This window comes from Mytilus galloprovincialis, chromosome 4 (genome assembly GCF_965363235.1).
Source record: "Mytilus galloprovincialis chromosome 4, xbMytGall1.hap1.1, whole genome shotgun sequence".
NCBI lineage: Eukaryota > Metazoa > Mollusca > Bivalvia > Mytilida > Mytilidae > Mytilus > Mytilus galloprovincialis.
In genome coordinates this window covers 3352335-3370999 of record NC_134841.1, presented here as the reverse complement: position 1 = coordinate 3370999, position 18665 = coordinate 3352335, and the positions used below count along the sequence as shown (strand labels likewise).

Below are 18665 nucleotides of genomic sequence, written 5' to 3'. Positions count from 1 at the left end.
AGATATCTAAAAGTTGATCTTAGTTTGCAATGCCTATACTACCGACGAATTATCCGAGGATTTATAAGCTGATTTTCATTATCATACATGTACTAACATGATTTGCTCAGTACGTAGTTCATCTTCGCTGGAATAAATTCCATTTTGAATCCACCTTCATTGATTATTTAAGAAATTGATAAAGTACAAAGGTTCACACCTTTCATAACATTTTTTTTATTTTGGCTACTTTATGTCCCTTTTGATCATATGGTTCCGGAAGTAGGCAAGTATGTTTACATCAATGCATACGGCTTTCAAAAGTTCTTATAACAGTCTATCTAGAAACGCACATCGTATGCACTGTTTTATAAAGTGTTGGATTTTTTCTTCATTTTCTAGCAATTTGTCAATACCATTAATTTATTGTTAGTCCCTGAAGCCAGAATTTAGGGTTCCGGCACTGCTATGATTTGAATTATAAAGTTTTGAATTCTCCGTTGATAAATTAATAACTATTAAAAACTGAGATTTACACTTCTATAGCAAATTTGACCTAAAGTGAACCCTTTCATATTGCTCCAGATGTCCTTATTGCGTTGTGGAATAGTTAGATTAAAGCGGTTCTGATGCAATTTAGAAAACACTTTTTTTTTAAAGACATATGAAGTCGCATGTTTTACAAACTTATAACATATCAAATAAGATGATTTTGAAATAATCAATGACTTAATGAAAGTTCTTTATTTGATGCAAATATCTAGGACATTACATCTTAAACAATGAATTATGTTATCAAATAAAAACGCAGATACTTTTGTAATAATTTGATCTAGTGTCAGTGTGAATTCGCATTGCTATAAGACGTGTCACGGTAACTTTATATCCAGACTATTTTTAATTTGTAACCCGGATTTGTTTTTTTTTTTTTCTCAAACGATTTATGAATTTCTAACAGCGGTATACTACTGTTGTCTTCAATTTGAGTTGAATACATGATCCATCCTACGCTTTTTTCAAACATTGCTAACTCAATTTAAAAGTTTTGACATTATACCTTTGTTTTTGCATCTTTTTTCTGTTTTGTTTCTTCTGTCTATCAGTCGTGGACGACTGACTTTATTCAACTTATTACATCAATTGGGCTTAGGATAATATACATCAGACATCAATAACTAACCGAAAAAGTCACAATAACACTATCGGTACCAGTTTTACAGCAACAGATGTGTATATTGATAAGTAATGTCTCTTGGGGACAAATTATTTAAAAATCAAACATCATATACAAACTACGCAGAATTGAAAATATTAAAAATAGCCAAACGTAAAGAAAAGTTTAGACAAGAAGCAACATTCTGAATGAGCAAAATTTAATACAACGATGGAAATCAAATACCCTCGAAGACTTACAGTCTACTAGCAGAAGTACACGTTTGTTTGTGTTTTTGTTTTATCGTGCACTAAATTTACCAAAGTACACTAACACACGCTTACACTTTTTATCGTTACAGAGAATGTGCCTATTCGATCTTATAATACATTTGTTGAAACTTCGATGCCACTGCTGGTGGAGATTTATTTCCCCAAGGGTATCACCAGCCCAGTAGTCAGCACATTTTTGTGCTGGTATGAATTATCATTGATATGGTTATATTTATAAATTACCTGTTCACAAAATTTTGATTTTTTTAAATACTAAGGCTTTTCTAAATCAGGCATAGATTATTTTGGTTGTATTTGGCAAAACTTTTAGAAACTTTGATCCTCAATGCTCTTCAGCTTCGTACTTTATTTGGCCTTTTTAACTTTTTTGGATTCGAGCGTCACTGATGAGTCTTTTGTAGACGAAACGCGCATCTGGCGTATATACAAAATTTAGTCCTGGTATCTATGATGAGTTTATTTTCTTTAGTTGTTTTCTTATCAAAAAGTCGAGTTTCGGCGATCATTCGATTTGTACAAGTAACACGTTTCCAATGTGAAGTGTAATTGTAACAATATCAGTATAGATTCATTACCTCAATATATTTAGTTTCCAGAACACACATTGAAATTCCAACAAAGAAAACCCTATCTTGATTTACTCTTTTTTAAACCTCTTGATGCATGACATTACTTCATGAATTGTGTTACTCATAGACATGCTTTTATATATTTATTCCTATAGCTATATTTTTCCAACTAAGAAAAAGGTAAACCTGTATTGATTTGCTATTTTTTAAACTACTTGTTGCCTGACATTACATCGTGAACTATGACATACTCATAGCTATGCTCTATATATTTATTCTATGTTTACATTTAATTGTTTTTCTATTTGTAGAGTATAATATTCCATGTTGAACGACATCCAATTTTTACTTGGTACACACAGTGTGTGACATTTGGATTTTTTCCGACACCAAGACATGAGCTAGCTTACAACTTATTTAATCTTATCACAGTTTATGTAACACCTTTGGTAATCATCACTACATCCTACTGTTTGATACTTCATAAAATCTCGAAGAATGCAAAGCTAGCTAAAGGTATGGTAAATCATTTTCTTATTAGAAATTTTTCTTATGAATGCTAACATAATGTTAACAAATGTCTTGAACTCACGTACATCTTTTGTACTGAATAGAACAATTTTTTAACTCTTCCTGATAAGACAATTGAAACAGCGCAAAAAAATATTAAATATCATTAAACCAATAACAAAACACCTGCACACAACAGAACGACAAAAAGGAAACTAAATAAAAAGTATCCAAGAGATGTTTTCATTCTAATTATTGTAGTTTTTTGATACTATCATTTTTATAAATAACACATAGTTTCAAATGGTAATGTTAAAACTGACCTAACTATGCCATCCTTATATGTCAAGCTGATTAGGACAATTAAAGATCATATAGCAAAAAACTAGTAAGAAAATAAAAACAGGTTCAAACACTCCCAACCATCTTCATTTGTTTTACCTCATCAGGAAACTGATATAAGACTTAATAAGTCAATTCAGAAATGAAGTCATGTTCTACATTCTACAAGTTTCCGATGGTTTATATCAACATCTTAATAGTTAGTACGTTGGTACTTTAAAAGTTGAAATATTAATTGGACTTCACCAAACCCTAGAACACATCTTTTTTAAGTACGGTTAGAACGCACTTTTTTGTTTTCTCTGAACGTTATGTTTATAAATTTTCAAATTATTAAGAACCAAAGTAACAACCATTTCAGGCAGACCTTAGATGGATTTTTAGGTATTTTTGTCATATATTTTTTTAGGTATTTTTGTCATATATTTCTTCGGCTGTTTCAGTTTCTGTCATACATAATTTACTTTCAAATAATCGACTATGAACGTTCCTGATGAACATGTTGTTTTTCCTTTCTTACATATATAAAAGCAAAGTAACTCTTAATATGTTAATACATGTACATTAATTTATTAGATAATATTTTAAAAGTACAAAGCAGTTATAAGAAACCACGAATTCTAGAAAGATAAACAACATATTAACAAAATTATAAGATGACAAAAATATAAAATTAAAAAAAATTCTTAACCTGGAAGTGTACCAGGAAATCAAGCAGCTACTGTTCTAAATATGACAATAGTCTAACTTCTTATGTCAAAATACCTTGTTCATTGAAGAGACAATAATCGACAAAATACGCCTCTGGTTAATTATGTTTGCGTTAACACTATTTTTAAAAGAAGGAAAAACGGGATTGACTATGTTTCCGTTTGATTTCAAAGTGTCAACATTTTTATAAACGACTTCCTGGTCGGAAAATGATAGATCTTTTAAAATATTTTAAATTAACTTTATTAAAATAGATAATTGAAGAAAAACGTGAAAGAAGACATAATTTCTCCAATGTACATTCAAAATGTATACTTCTATACTTCTATATATGAAGGACGCCTCCGGGTGCGGGAATTTCTCGCTACATTGAAGACCTGTTAGGTGACCGTCTGCTGTTGTTTTTTCTATGGTTGGGTTGTTGTCTCTTTGACACATTCCCCATTTCCGTTCTCAATTTTATTCTATAATATGTTATGAAAATCTGACATGTCACAAAGGAATTTTAAGTGTTTAAAAGGAAAAGTAATATTTCTGAGAGCATTTATTGAATATCAAGAAATATTCCAAAATTAAAATGAGGAGGAAACAATCTAAATGGAGACTTCAGTTGTTATTTTCGGTGTCATCTGATCTCTTTGAAGAGTTGTCTTTTTGAAAATTATACCACATGTTCTTTTTAAAACAAAAACATGAAGGCCCAAGGCGAATCAAATAGTTGTGACATTGTATAAAAAAGACATGGGGACGTTAGTTAACATTATATACTGATATCTACAACTTTATAAAACAGAAGAATAGTTAATTTTAACAGTTGTCACAACAACTGGAATAAAATTGAGAATGGAAATGGGGAATGTGCCAAAGAGACAATAACCCGACCATAGAGCAGACAACAGCAGAAGGTCAACTATTTAACAAAACTAAATTAAATTGTTGGCTTCACTGATGATTATACTACAGACATATGTGTATCATTTATATTACATAATTATAAAAAGAGAAGACAGCAGAGAGTATATTCATTTCACATGATCTCAACTTTGATTTTTTACCACAATCAAGTATGCCAGCGGATTGCAATTAGTTTATGAGTAGTTCCTAGGGTTCATCGATAGTTCATCATATTGAAATCCAACAGGGAAACACAATCGAAGCTGTTTAGTTGAAACCAAAGAAGACGTTTCTTTTCACAACTCTGTATTATATCAAAGAATGTTTAAAAATGTAATTACTGGCATGCTGTGCCCGACCAATTTTAAAGGAAAATATCGATCGTCAAAACTTGTTTAAATAAAAAAATAAATGACACCACTATGACGTGCAGAAAGTGTCAAAGTTGACATTGTCGATCTACAAGTGTTATTTCACACTAGCTTTTAGTGTAGCATAATGACCGCAAACGACGATTTACTGAAATTAACAACATTGTAAAGGAGGGACGAAAGATACCAAAGGGACAATCAAACTCATAAATCTAAAACAAACTGACAACGCCATGGCTAAAAATGAAAAAGACAAAAAACAACAGCACACACGACACAACATAGAGAACTAAAGAATAAACAACACGAACCCCACAAAAAACTAGGGGTGATCTCAGGTGCTCTGGAAGGGTAAGAAGATCCTGCTCCACATGCGGCACCCGTCGTGTTGCTTATGTGATAACAAATCCGGTAAATAGTCTAATTCGGTAGGTCACATTCATGAAAGGTAAGGGGATTGTAGTTACGACGTAAGGAACATATCCGATATCATTTGTGAAACGGTTATTCCATAACGGTCAACCAACTCGTGATGGCGTCCGTAAAATTTACGAAGGGATGATTTCAACTTCACCATTTAGAACTCTTGGTTTAATAGTTTCCTTGTGAGCAGCAACCCTCTATCAAGAAAATCATGATAGGAAATGCAAGCACGGGAATATCGTATCAATTGGGAGATATATACCCCGTATACAGGTGCTGCTGGAATGTTGCTACTTAGAAATGGAAAGTTCACAATTGGAAAGCTGAAATCATCTCTTTTGTCGTAAAGTTTTGTTTTCAACCGACCCTCATTGTCAATTTCTAGATGTGAGGCCGACTTAACTGTATCTGTATTATCCTTTATCTCTAGCTCGATGGAATAGATGCGTTCCACATAGTCACCAAATTTTGAATTATTTAGTGACAGAACATCATCTATATAGCGAAAAGTAGAGTTAAAGGATATTGTTAACTTCTTATCTTTCTTCCTAAGAAGTTCCTGCATGAAGTCAGCCTCATAATAATAAAGAAACAAGTCGGCAAGTAGACGGGCACAGTTTGTTCCCATTGGAATGCCGACAGTCTGTTGAAAAACACGTCCTCCGAACGTAACAAATATGTTGTCAATCAAAAAATCAAGCATCTTGATAATATCAGTTTCAGAGAACTTTTTGTTCGAATCAGAGTGATCCTTTACAAAGTAGGATTTATCCCTCCCTAAGACAAGATACTTGTATCTACGTTGGCCATTCTTTTTACGAAGCAAAGCAGTACCAACTCTTTCAATTTGTCTTTTAGTTTGGAATGTGGAATACTAGTGTACAGAGTAGAAAGATACCATGTGTCTATTCTGCTTCAACATGTTTTTCATGAAATTACGTCTTGTCGAGGTACTAATGCCTTGATTCGAAATGAGTCTATTATGACAATTAGTTACTGTCTAACTTCAAATAAACATGAGTAGATTTAAAGCTAATATTTCATTCACAAGCTTTTATCTGAAACGCTCATTTTAGTCTGAATAACTCGTCAAAGTTTGAACATTTTTTTTTGCCGTATTATAGTCAATTGTCAAATCTATCAACTACTGTAATATCAGAACTGTTCAGACAGTTAATATCTCTACATTTTATGTTCAGACAAGTCAGTGGCTGTGTGTACAACATCATACTACTGAATTGTCCAAACAAACTTATTCACCGTACTTAATTGACTGCAAGCAATGTTCTAAATAGTGCTGAGCTGAGATGTTTTTAATGATGTTAAGATACAAAATGACAGATTCAGATCAATACGTAAAACTTATATTTTACAGCAAACAATTGAACAAATTTTGTTTTATTGCAAAAATGCACTCGTTCATTCTCTAATTCTCGAATGTGCGAAATGGTCAATATCTATAAACTTATCAGTGTCATACCCACCACTGTGTGTTAACTAACTAAAGACATTATTCTTTCATCTCATGCTCTTAGCTTATTTAACAATAGTAGACTTTGTATTTGCCAATATTTTTTCACCGAGCGCTAGGGAATATTCTTATTCCGATTCCAATAGGAAACTTATTTAGTTGACATATTAACCCGACAACGATTTCATGTGACGATTTTAAAAAAAATAATTGGAGTACCGATAGTTTCACTATACATAAAATTATAAATACAAACACATATAGACTTGCTTTTCAGTCATTGAATTGAATTTCGTAATTTTCGAGTATGCAAACCTAGATATGTTTACACACAGATCGAAGAGTGACATATTGGAAATATATGTTAATGTCTAGCTTACAAAATTATAAACCTGCTATCTTTGGTGAGTTTTTTTAAAGCTAAAAATAAACACTGTAAAATAACATAAATGTATCAATTCAAATAGATCTGTACGATTGCAATCACGTGGTTTGACATCGACAGATTACATCATTTATTACAGTAACTCTAAAAACCAAATATTTGACCATAATTTTGCAGTTTGTATTTTTTTTTTTTTTTTTTTTTTTTTTTTTTTTTGTAGAAGTAGATTTGCGAAAGTTAAAATTCCGTCATATAAAGTTTTAGCCTGTTGTTGATGTTTCGTCTTAGTGAGTTATGTGTATCTGGCTAATCTTATATCTTATCACTAGCGTGGTAAATTAATCACGAACTTATGTCAATAAAGATGGCTTCCTCCGCAGTAAATATAATTTCTCTTCAACTTATCGCATATTTATATCTGATTCGGTCATAAAATAAAAATAGACAGACGTAAACTTTTTTGCATTCACACTTTCGACATAAAGATGTCTTTTGGTGTTTTTGTGCCGTTATGGTTACATTCTCAATAACGTATTTGAAAGGTGTCTCTTAACAAGTGTACAGTCAGAACTATATTTTTTAACAAAATAACAGTTTGTTATAAAAATACCAAGAAGACTGACTGAGGTGGTAATTTATGAAGTTAATTATTACTTGTCGTTACTCACAGTGTATCGATGAGAATTATATTTTGACATTGGTTGTTTCTATTGATCAGTTCTGTCTAAAGTTTCATTTATTCAGTTTATCAACGTTCAAATAATTACGTAGGCATACACTAGAATAAAGAGTACACACAATATGAATTCCTTCTAGTAGGAACAGTATACAACATATGTCGTCAAAGAAAGAAGGACGGGATTGTGTTGACGACTCTTGCTGTATACTGTTGCCACAAGCATGAACTCATATAAATCATTTACATGATTTAGTTCCACAACTGATTCTTTAACTAAATTTTTAGCATTGGTTGAACTCTGATTTTATTGAGACTGGTTATTTGGGCAGATTTATCGTCTCCTGTGATGTATGCATCATCCACCATTCGATTCCTTAGTCGGTCAAAATGTTACATTAAGGGAATAGGACACAGACGATCAATAAGAATTAAAGGAGTGGTATGGAATCAAAAAATGAAAAACCATTTTTGATTGTGAATTAGAACAGAGATATATTGAGTCGGTCAACAAATTCCAAGCGCTCCAGCTTATTTTGAATCAAGTTTTCTTCATACTTATAATCTGGAAGAGTTTTTTTAACAGAGGAGACTAAACTGCTTATGAACGGGACATTGAAGTTTATAGTTTGAAGTCGGCCATCTGCATCGATTATGAAGAAAAGATCAAGATATATGCAAAGTACAATATAATTAGTTAGGTATAGACTTTATTCTCAATTTTCCAATTTCAGATGATTGCCTTGAATATGGTGAATTTAAATATAGATGTCATACGTTTCCAGCTCATCACTGTGCCAGAGCAGGAAAAATCGGAAAAGCAAGAATACGAACATTAAAGATGACGTTAGTAATAGGTATGCTTAATACAATATCGTAGGCAGTTATTCTTTAGTTAACATAAACATATACAAAAAAGATATAACAAAGATTTTGTGCCCAAAGAAATATCCAAAAAGAAAAAAATTACAAAATTAGCCTTGAGCCTTAATATCACCCATTAGACCAAACATTGTCCTGATTTGGTAAAGGCATTTTTCCAGAAAAAATACTTTAATAAACCTGGTTTTATAACAAGATATAGAAATTACCGACAAGTACTGAATCAATCAACGTTCTTCACACCAAGTCAAAGATCCTTGGGCAATGGTCCTAATTTTTGCCAAGAGAAATCTAAATACATGTAGCATACGACTAAAATACGCTGTTTTTCAATAACGCTGAATAAATATGCCTAGGTGTAAATGTATGACAACTGGAGCTTAAGGGATGGTTTAAAAGGTTGACTCATGTAGTTACAGTCGACTAGGGGAACCTATTTCAAGCATGATCTAGAAAATATGTATTATTTATCGCTTCCATGGCCGAACAGCTACATCGTCAGAAAGTATATTTGGAAACATAAAATGAAATCATGTAAGGTTTTATAGAAATCTTTATTTACGTAACTAGCACAGTTATACGTAAATTACTTCTCCTCACGGCAATTCGTTTCCTTGCTTGATCACGATTTACCTACATAAACAGAATGAGATGCAGACTGAACATCTATATTTATCAAAAAAGTTAATCTTCAGTCTGTGTCACATAAAACAAAACTCACCATTCATTTTTAACCCAATTTATGACACGCATAGGCGTTAAACATGAAGTTAGAATAGGATAGGTATAATAAATGGCGTCAACTCCGATGTTATTCAAAAATTAAAAAAATATATATTTTCTGCAAATACATCCGAACATAATGATGTAAATACGAAAAAAATCTATAGGGCAGCATAAAATATTGTTGTCATACATTAGCAAGTGAAATTGAAAAAACATTGCGATATGCTTTTTCTTTGATAATGATGTGTATGTATTTTTCCTCATGTGAAAAAAACAACAAATTATCCAATAAAGTTACCCGATTATGTTTTTTGATCAATTTAGTTCTGTACAAAATGATATTGTATGTGCCGTTTAAAAGAAAGTTTATATCGATGGTTCTCGTTTTTGTAGATAAGACACTGTGAAATGAGAAAATAGTGTCGGTTTAAACTAGTTTTGTTTTAGATCTCAATCACCCCTAGTTTTTGGCGGGATTCGAGTTGCTTAGTCTTTAGTTTTCTATGATGTTTTTTGTGTACCATTATTTGTCTGTTTGTCTTTTTCATTTTAAGCCATGGTATTGTCAGTTTATGTTCGATTTATAAGTTTGACTGTGCCTCTGGTATCTTTTGCCATTCTTTTACAAACCATCCCATGTTTAATATCAATCAATGACAGAACTGCATCTCTATTACGGTACAATTCGGTCTGAATGCACCTCAATTTTAGGGTTATTTCTTATTTTTTATCGCTAATTAAATATAAACATCACAAATCAACTGAGTTACGTTCTTCTAAATTTAACCTCAATGCATAATGGCAATTGAAATTTTCATGATATGATAATAGTTTAAACAAACCTGGTGATGTACAGTAATGAATCTCAATCAACGTATGTCTTTTTATTTATTCTAGTTACAGTATTTATCCTGTGTTGGACACCTTATTTCTTTATGGCGGCATGGTGGTGGATCGATAAGTAAGTTTGATTTAAGCTACATGACAACTATACATCTTTAAGGTAACGATAATATTCATTTTGTAATAGGAATGGTTATTTTTTTATATCGAATGCCCGAATAAAAACCACCCATTAAAACCTTTATGAGTGCTGAATTTTTTTTTTCTGAACTTACCTTCATCAGGAACTCGTAGCCGAATATTTGAAATCCATAGATGAATCTAATGAGTTGAGGAGCTATATGAACAAAAAGGGCATAACATAATAGTCAAAACTGAAGGAGGTAAAATTTAGTTTCTGAATATTATAATAAATTTATAAACGGACAATTTTTGTTATAAATCATTTAACCACTAAAGCACTGGCTACTGATATGATGATCCTCTCTAAGTCTGTTGCTGTTATAACAATGTTTCTACTTGTTAAAAATGTCATATAATCTAAATGTGTCTGGTGTACAAATGCTTCTTTCTTCAACTATTGATTCATATTACTATTTATTGATTATAACTCATTACATCAGGAAATGTAGAAATCAAATTATTATTTGTCAGGAAATGTTTCAACTCATTTTCGTCACAAAGCCATGTGGTGGTCGTTTTACATGCTGATCATATTTCTAGTCAATGATTTCTTTCCACTGGTCTGTCAATGACAGAATTGCGTGTGTTATAACCTTATAATTTTGAATCCGGAAGTTATATGGTCCTAATGAACTGGTATTTCTGTATTTTTAAACGTTAATGGAAATCAAAATTGAACATATATAACTGTATGTGAATGAATAAAATGGAGTGAATGTCAATGAAACAAATACAAACTATTAAAACAGTAATTGGAAATATTTCATTATAGTATATACAGTCTTTAAAATATTACAAGTGTTTAATATAAGAACACATCATTTTCAATATAATGTCATACAAGTGAGATGTTTAGCTGCATGTAGCTATAAAACCACGTTTAAGCCATCTTTTTTGATTAGCAAATGCCTGTTTCAAGTCAGGAATAAGACAGTCGTTAAATGTGTTTGAGCCTTTGATTTTACTATTTGATTAGGAACTTTCCGTTTTGAATTTTGCTCGGAGTTCGGTATTTTTGTAATTTTACTTAGTAATGAGATTTTCCCGAACAAGTTTGATTCATTAAATCACATATATGACTAAATGATACAAAGCGTTTTTTGGCTCAATATCAAACGACGAGCTATGTGTAGAGTGATAAGTAAAACTTTCTTTTTAAAGTTGGTTTTCCTTTCTTTAATGAACAAGAAACCAATTTTCCTTATCATGCATTTGCATTCAACTACGATACATAACCGATAAATGGGCATTTCAGGCTTACTTTAAGAAATGTGAGGCTTTCCTGGATTTTAGACATAAAGGATAGTGCTGGAATTTGGTATTGCAATGGGAAGATTTTGTTATGAATGTACATGTAAAGTCGATATTTATCTAAAACTGTTTTAAACATGATTCATATGACTGAAATTGCACACTTTCAGACAATATGTGGTGATTGAAAAAAGTTAGTAATTGATGTTTGCTCTTCTTTGGCGGATGTTTTGCATATAGAATACTGACAATGTACACAATTAAAGATCGGGAAAAACTCAGCAATATTTCAAGCAAGTTCATACTGCATAAACGATTAAGCTACGTTGTTTAATCATGAGTGGAAGATTTTAACTTATCATTTTTTACTCGAGTAAAAATAATCCTCGGCCATGCAAATAATCATATTTGAAGAGTAAAATGATTATTATTATTATTTATTTTTTATGATTGGTTCTTATGATATGATTTCTTTTAGTAATCTAATTTAAAGGTTTAATATTATATCTTACAAACGCCTTGGGTAGGTACCACCTTATACTTGAAAAATATACTTTCTGCATTTATCTACTATAACCGAAGACGTACTACGAAAAAACAGGAATTGTAGAATATAGACTACCCAGACATGAATTTCGTAATTTACGTTCATATGTTTAGGTATAACGATCTGACGAAAAAACGTCAGTACTTTATTTTTCTCTTATGATGATCTTGTGTACTAAGGTGAAAAAGAATTCTATTCATATGAAAATGAAGATAGATAACTTAAATTGTCAAATCAATCAGTCAACTACACAATGTAGCATGATTTCTTTATCCGATAAACACAAACTGTATTTCACAACTAACACAGAAGTTAGAAAAATAAGCAAACGTTCTATAATGATTTAGAACTGATAAAGTAATAAAAATATATTGTCGTGTGAAATTCAATTATAAAAAGATCACCGTTAAATTGAAACATCAACTTTCTGACAAAGCATTCATTTAAAATGAATATTAGATATTAACATATTGTGTAAACTTTGGGCAATTTAAAGTTTGTCAACTTGTATAAAAGTTCATTTATTATTGAACAACACAATATGTTCTCTCAAAATAACTAAATAACTTTAATTAGTTTGTTATTGTGATGTTGCTTCATTGATGTCTCTTCCAAATTTCGACTCACTCTTTCATAATAATTTCATTTCATTTTCAAATTTTCATTTGATATATAATTGCCTCGACATCATTATTCAAATATGGTTTTTAGTCATTCGACAATGCAAGATACTTTAGAAAAAATATTTTAGTCGTAGGCACTGAAATTAAGGACGGTGTTTGTTCTGTATGATAGCTTTGCCCACATATGAATCTGGTTAATATAAATCCTTATATCATATTCTCCTGCTGACAATCTAATTCGGATCTTGTTTTGTTATTTGCGCTTATTTATTTTATAAGCAATCGTTACAGTTTCCTTAAAATCGTAAATCTATTTGTGATTGAAGAATAACAGGAGGACATTCTATTTAGGAAGTGCGTTAATTATTTCGTATATAGAATGTCTCATTGCACTGCAGGGTACAACCTTGATACATTGTATGTACTAATTACTATGTGTTTCTGAATAACTCTTCGTTTTTTCCAGGCAATCCGCCCAAGCTATCAACCCAAAGGTACAAAGAGGATTGTTTATATTTGCTGTGTCCAATTCGTGTATAGATCCTATTGTATATGGTATGCTAATTGAAGTTTAAATCATAATAAATGTTTGATGTGTTCAACTCATGTATTGATTCTATAGTATATGGTATGTAAAATATATCTTACATATCATTACTAATTTGATCTTTAACTGATAGTTAAACGAACGGTAATGCTTTTAAAACGTAATGATGAAATAGTTTGTAGCTCAAACAAAACAAAAAACAACACTTATGGTTACTACTTTTCAATTAATACATTCAATCAATATGTTACCACAAATGATATCTTGGTATTCATGAATCATTTACCGAAGTATAAATTTATCTTATTGTTATATCAAATATTTAAGTATTTCTTTAACTATGTATTGATTTTATTATCAACTAACGACATATTTTATAGGTATGTTTACAACAGCTTTTAGACGTGAAGCACGGAAATGGAGGGGCTGGTTTAAGAGAAGACTAAGTGAAATGGGCCTGTATACATTAACACCAAATACTGCAATAGCACAGGAGTTCTTCAAATGAATCGAATAAAATTCTTGTGATATATACCATAAGTGTCTTACAGAAGTCTGATTATTTATCAATAATTACTCCCTTATGACAAAGTGTGAAAAATTCTGTATTCTGTTCATTTTCTTACAGGAGTATAACTTTAATTTGAATGTCTTTTTGAACAAGAATCAGTTTGATGAAGTGTATTAAAAGTTTTTACGTACAGCATTGCAAAAACATTTCTGTGTTAAAAAACAAAATTGTTTTTTTATAAATTGACTATTACTGACGCATTTGCGTTTTATATTATGTAATGAAAGATTCTTTTTTGATGGTATTACAACATGCATTGTGCATTACTGTATTTGATAAACAAATTAACAGATTTCTTGTAACAGACATTTAACATTCTATAAATTATGTCATGTCTTCAGTTTTGTCAGTGAAATGATAAAACCTACAAAACAATGCAATATTAACAACTTTTTTTATTTCATAATTATATGGTTACTGTTTGCATAATACATACATGACTGTCAGTGTTATTAAATAATTTTAAGTTCTAGGTAAGTTACTTTTATCAGGGTCACTTTATCTAAAAACAAATTAACACTTAAATAGGTTGAGATGTTGCTAGGCCAAAACAAGGTCCAAAATAAGGGCATCCAAATTGTTGTTAAAAATCGGCTCAGTACATTTATATATAAAGAACATTATTTCAATAGAATGCATAAGAAGTGCAGTTGAACCATGATAACATACGGGCCCTTTTCAAAGACGGAAACGAGTTCTCCGTTTATTAGTTGACACATGTTCAATTATTCAGAAGTTAAATAAACGGACTATTGTAAACTTATCATTCAGGAAGCATTTACTTCCAGCTTCACAATTAAAGCCTTTTTATTAACTATTAACCTTTTGTTACAACATTTTAATGATTGTTTGTTCCTTTGTAACTCTTGTGATAAAATTACTAAAGACATCATGTTCAATATCAGAAGCGATTAAGTTACAACAATTTCTTATGATACTTGGAATTGAACAAAATGGAGATGTAAGGTATATATTAATTAAAATTTACCAAAATACATGCATGTAGGTGGCAATATACAGCATTCAATAATGAAAATATTTCTTCACAATGTGTCAAGCTCCAAATCGTACAGAGTTTCTAAAACATATGAATAAATCCAAAAGAGTAACACACACCATTCTCCAAATAACGGAACTATTTTAAAAACATGAATGACATACAAAAACAATTACTAAATCTTAGATTTTTATTAAACCTTCACTTCCTTTTCAAAAATGAAATTTGAAACGTGGTTTTAAAAAAAATGAAGGAAGAAATTCTTGTATGTCGTGTTAATCTTGACCACCAAAGTGTCATTGTAGACTGAAATTAGAATGTCGTTACAATTATAACTCATATAAATTTAAAATATTCAGATTTTCTTCTACACTTTCTGCTTGTTCAATATTTCCTTCTCTAATTTTAAAACATCATTACCAATTCAAATTTGAAATACCAGGGGCAAAGGGGAATGGCATATCGATCACTCCATATGAATTAATAAATACTACGTAATACAAATTAAAAATTGTATGTCAATGTAAATTGACATAATAATAAACTATAGAAATATGTATTGGTTATTTTTGTGTATTTGTATATCAATATTATGTGTTAGATGTTTGTTAAAAAATCATTCCTGTTAAATAAAAGCATAACTATTTTATTCTCGCATTGTCTTTTCAATTGGCCAAGCACCTCCCTTTAACTACCATATTTCGATACGGTTTGTGTTGATCAGTCGTTAAGTTTGCAAACATTGTTTTTATTCTGTGATATTTCTTCTTTTACGATTTGAAAAAAACAATACACGAACTGTATAAAAGAAACATTTTGATTAAAAGATTTAGTTTAATCTATATCCGAAATCGTTCAATAGTCTTTACATTCAGACGCCTATGTCAATTGTCTCTGTGTATAAGAATATTCAAGAAAAACATATGGACGCATTGTCACCTTGTCATCACAAAGAAAGAACTTCATGCATCTTTGCATCAAAAAGTCAACGTAAAATGTAATATATATATTATATGATTCACAGCTAGGACTTACTGTATGATATATATCATAGCTTTGCATATAGTAATAAGTCAACTATATCACTAAGACAATTATTCAATGAACAAACCAAATCGGTCGAAAATGATGATAAAAATACCAATATAGACCATATGGAATACTTTTAAAAGAACATGACAGAAGATTTTATCTAGGATTCAAACCCTTCCATATTCTGCACAATATTTCAGTACAGACAACAAATTGTATACATTGTAGTTAATATGACCTATTGATATGTACATGTATGATGTAGCTATACAAAAATAAATCCCATACAAAGTACAACAAAGGTATAGTTTATTACACAGTCTAATTTAGCTTTAAGTCTGATTGTAAACATCTATAAAGTTTGTTTGTGTGAAATCATCATATAAAGCTGTAAATTTTAACAAATATTCAAATAAAAATACATCAAATAAGGAAAAATTACATCATGGCAATGTGGATTAAGTTTGTATCTCCAGGCGAATAAACAGCATTTGATTTCAATAGTTTTACATTTAATTTAAAAGAAAAGCTTTTGATTTGGGTCACATGTTTATATGTCAACTAGTTTTTTCATGCCGCTTTTTATTTCTTACTTATTGATAAATTGATTGTATAATTGTGTGTCAGTCATTATTCTAGAGCGTAATTGAAATAGGTTTTCCATCAAGGAAATTTCATATGAAGAAAAATTAGTTCTTGGGTTTATGACATGATATATTTGGATTAATGTGATAAAAATCGCGGAAAATCATGCAATCTTGGTGTAACATATGTATGCTTGATTTTCCTTAACGAGTTGTTTTCCTTTTGATGATATATCAAATTATCCTTCTCTCGTTTTTGTTTTACAATATCGTAATGAAAAGATTATATCTTGTGTTTTGCATCTGATGTATCAAATTTCGAATAAGGTTTATATAAGAAATATACAATTTGTTATATTTGTTGGTTAGGGTGTTATAGTTTTAGTGAATTACTATATCAAAATTGGTAGAAAACCTTTAACGTTAAAGATTTTACTTTTTTTGAAAAATAGACCAATTATTGTTATGGCTTGTATTCAGTCCTGTTGTTTGATGTCGTGTATACTTATATTGTCTTGGTGACAAAAAGAAGCTTGATTCTCCGTCAAGTACACAGCTACTTTTGCATAGGTACTATGTCTGTACCGAAAATCTGTGGTACGTAGTACGTAGTACTGGAAATCTACTTCTAATATTCAGTACTATTTTGTTACTCTAAAATTTTTGTAATATTTAGGTACCTGTATTTTACAGTACTTGATTTGTACTTGAAAATTTAAATACTACATATTTTTGGTTACAACGTTACATTTTCAGAATTTTGATAGGATGTCTATTTCAAATCTCTTAAAATTATGATTTTCAAACATGGAATACTGTGATCGCTTTTGGTATTATTTCTGTACCAAAATGTTTTGTACAAATTAAGTACTATAAAATACAGGTACGTAAATAGTACAATAATTTTAAAGTAAAGAAATAGTACTTAATATCAAAAGTAAATTTTCAGTACTACAGATTTTAAGTACAAAAATAGTACCTACTCAAAATTGGCTGTGTACAGTATGGAAATGGGGAATGTTTCAAAGAATAAAAAAACCGATCAAAAAGCAGAAAACAGCCAAAGGTCATCACAAGACGAAAATCCTGTAAAATACAGGTACGTAAATAATGCATCGAGAGGTTCGTTTCAGATGGCCCCTAATAAAAAAACGTGTACTAGTTCAGTGAAAATTGACAACCGTTTAAACTCCTAAAGATTTAAATGAACTAAAATTAAACAAACGACATTAAGGACTTACAAAGGCCAAACAAGCGAAAAAATGCGGCCCAAGAAGTGTGAAGTTCATCAGTATTTGAGTTTAGAATACAATTGATAATTGTTTAACTAACCTTAAATGTTCTATTTTTTACAACGTCTTAGTTGATGTTAAACAAGTTTGAAAAAACAATATCCATTTATTAAATGAAATTGAGCTTTGAACTGGCTTTTAATTATTGCAAGTTCTTTTATCCGGCAGTTGCCATTTGTCTTCGGTTGCTGTCTACCATATAGCGTATGCTTTTAAAATTAACTTATGGTTCGAAAAGCAGTCCTTCCGTGTAATAAAAGATCAGGTGTTTATCTCTCCCATTACGTATTAGGAAGTTAGTTTACCAAACTAACAAATACAAGTTATCCTTTAATTGACCAGATCTTAATAATACTTTTACAACGGTTACCCATTCAACTAGTACTGAAGGTCTACACGTACTTTGCCAAATTGAATTCGAATCTTCGGTTTTGAAACGATCAACTATTTTACAGACTGAAACACAACAGGGTAACTCTTAGATCAAGAAAAAAAACATAGACTTTATATTCCAACGTTTCCCAAGAACCTGCAACATTATGACCTGTATGTTTAAATTTGTATGTCATATACTTGGCTTTCCAAATAGTATTCGAAAATCTGTCCGATATAAAATGCAAAACAAATTAAAATATTTTATAAAAATTTATATTAACATTGCAGAGGATTTTTAGGAAAACAAATTGCTCTGGGATTTCAAACAAATTTATCTTTGTCGACATTATTTGAGTAAATTGTTTTTCATGCAAAAGATGATTATGATCTTACACTTAGCTACAGTCTGCAACAGAACAGGGAAGTAAACATCAT

The 18665-nt window shown here is 30.5% G+C and overlaps 1 protein-coding gene across 1 annotated transcript in view; it reads left to right on the top strand.

Annotated features, from left to right (window-relative positions):
• The window catches only part of LOC143071149 (adipokinetic hormone/corazonin-related peptide receptor variant I-like), a 78210-nt gene extending 62620 nt beyond the window's left edge, over nt 1-15590 (top strand). The window contains exons 2-6 of the mRNA XM_076245284.1: nt 2306-2510; nt 8512-8634; nt 10283-10346; nt 13299-13387; nt 13760-15590. Coding sequence (XP_076101399.1) covers nt 2306-2510; nt 8512-8634; nt 10283-10346; nt 13299-13387; nt 13760-13887 — 609 coding nt within the window. The 3' untranslated portion in view covers nt 13888-15590. The remainder of the gene's footprint in view (nt 1-2305; nt 2511-8511; nt 8635-10282; nt 10347-13298; nt 13388-13759) is intronic.
• The last annotated feature ends 3075 nt before the right edge of the window (nt 15591-18665 follow it).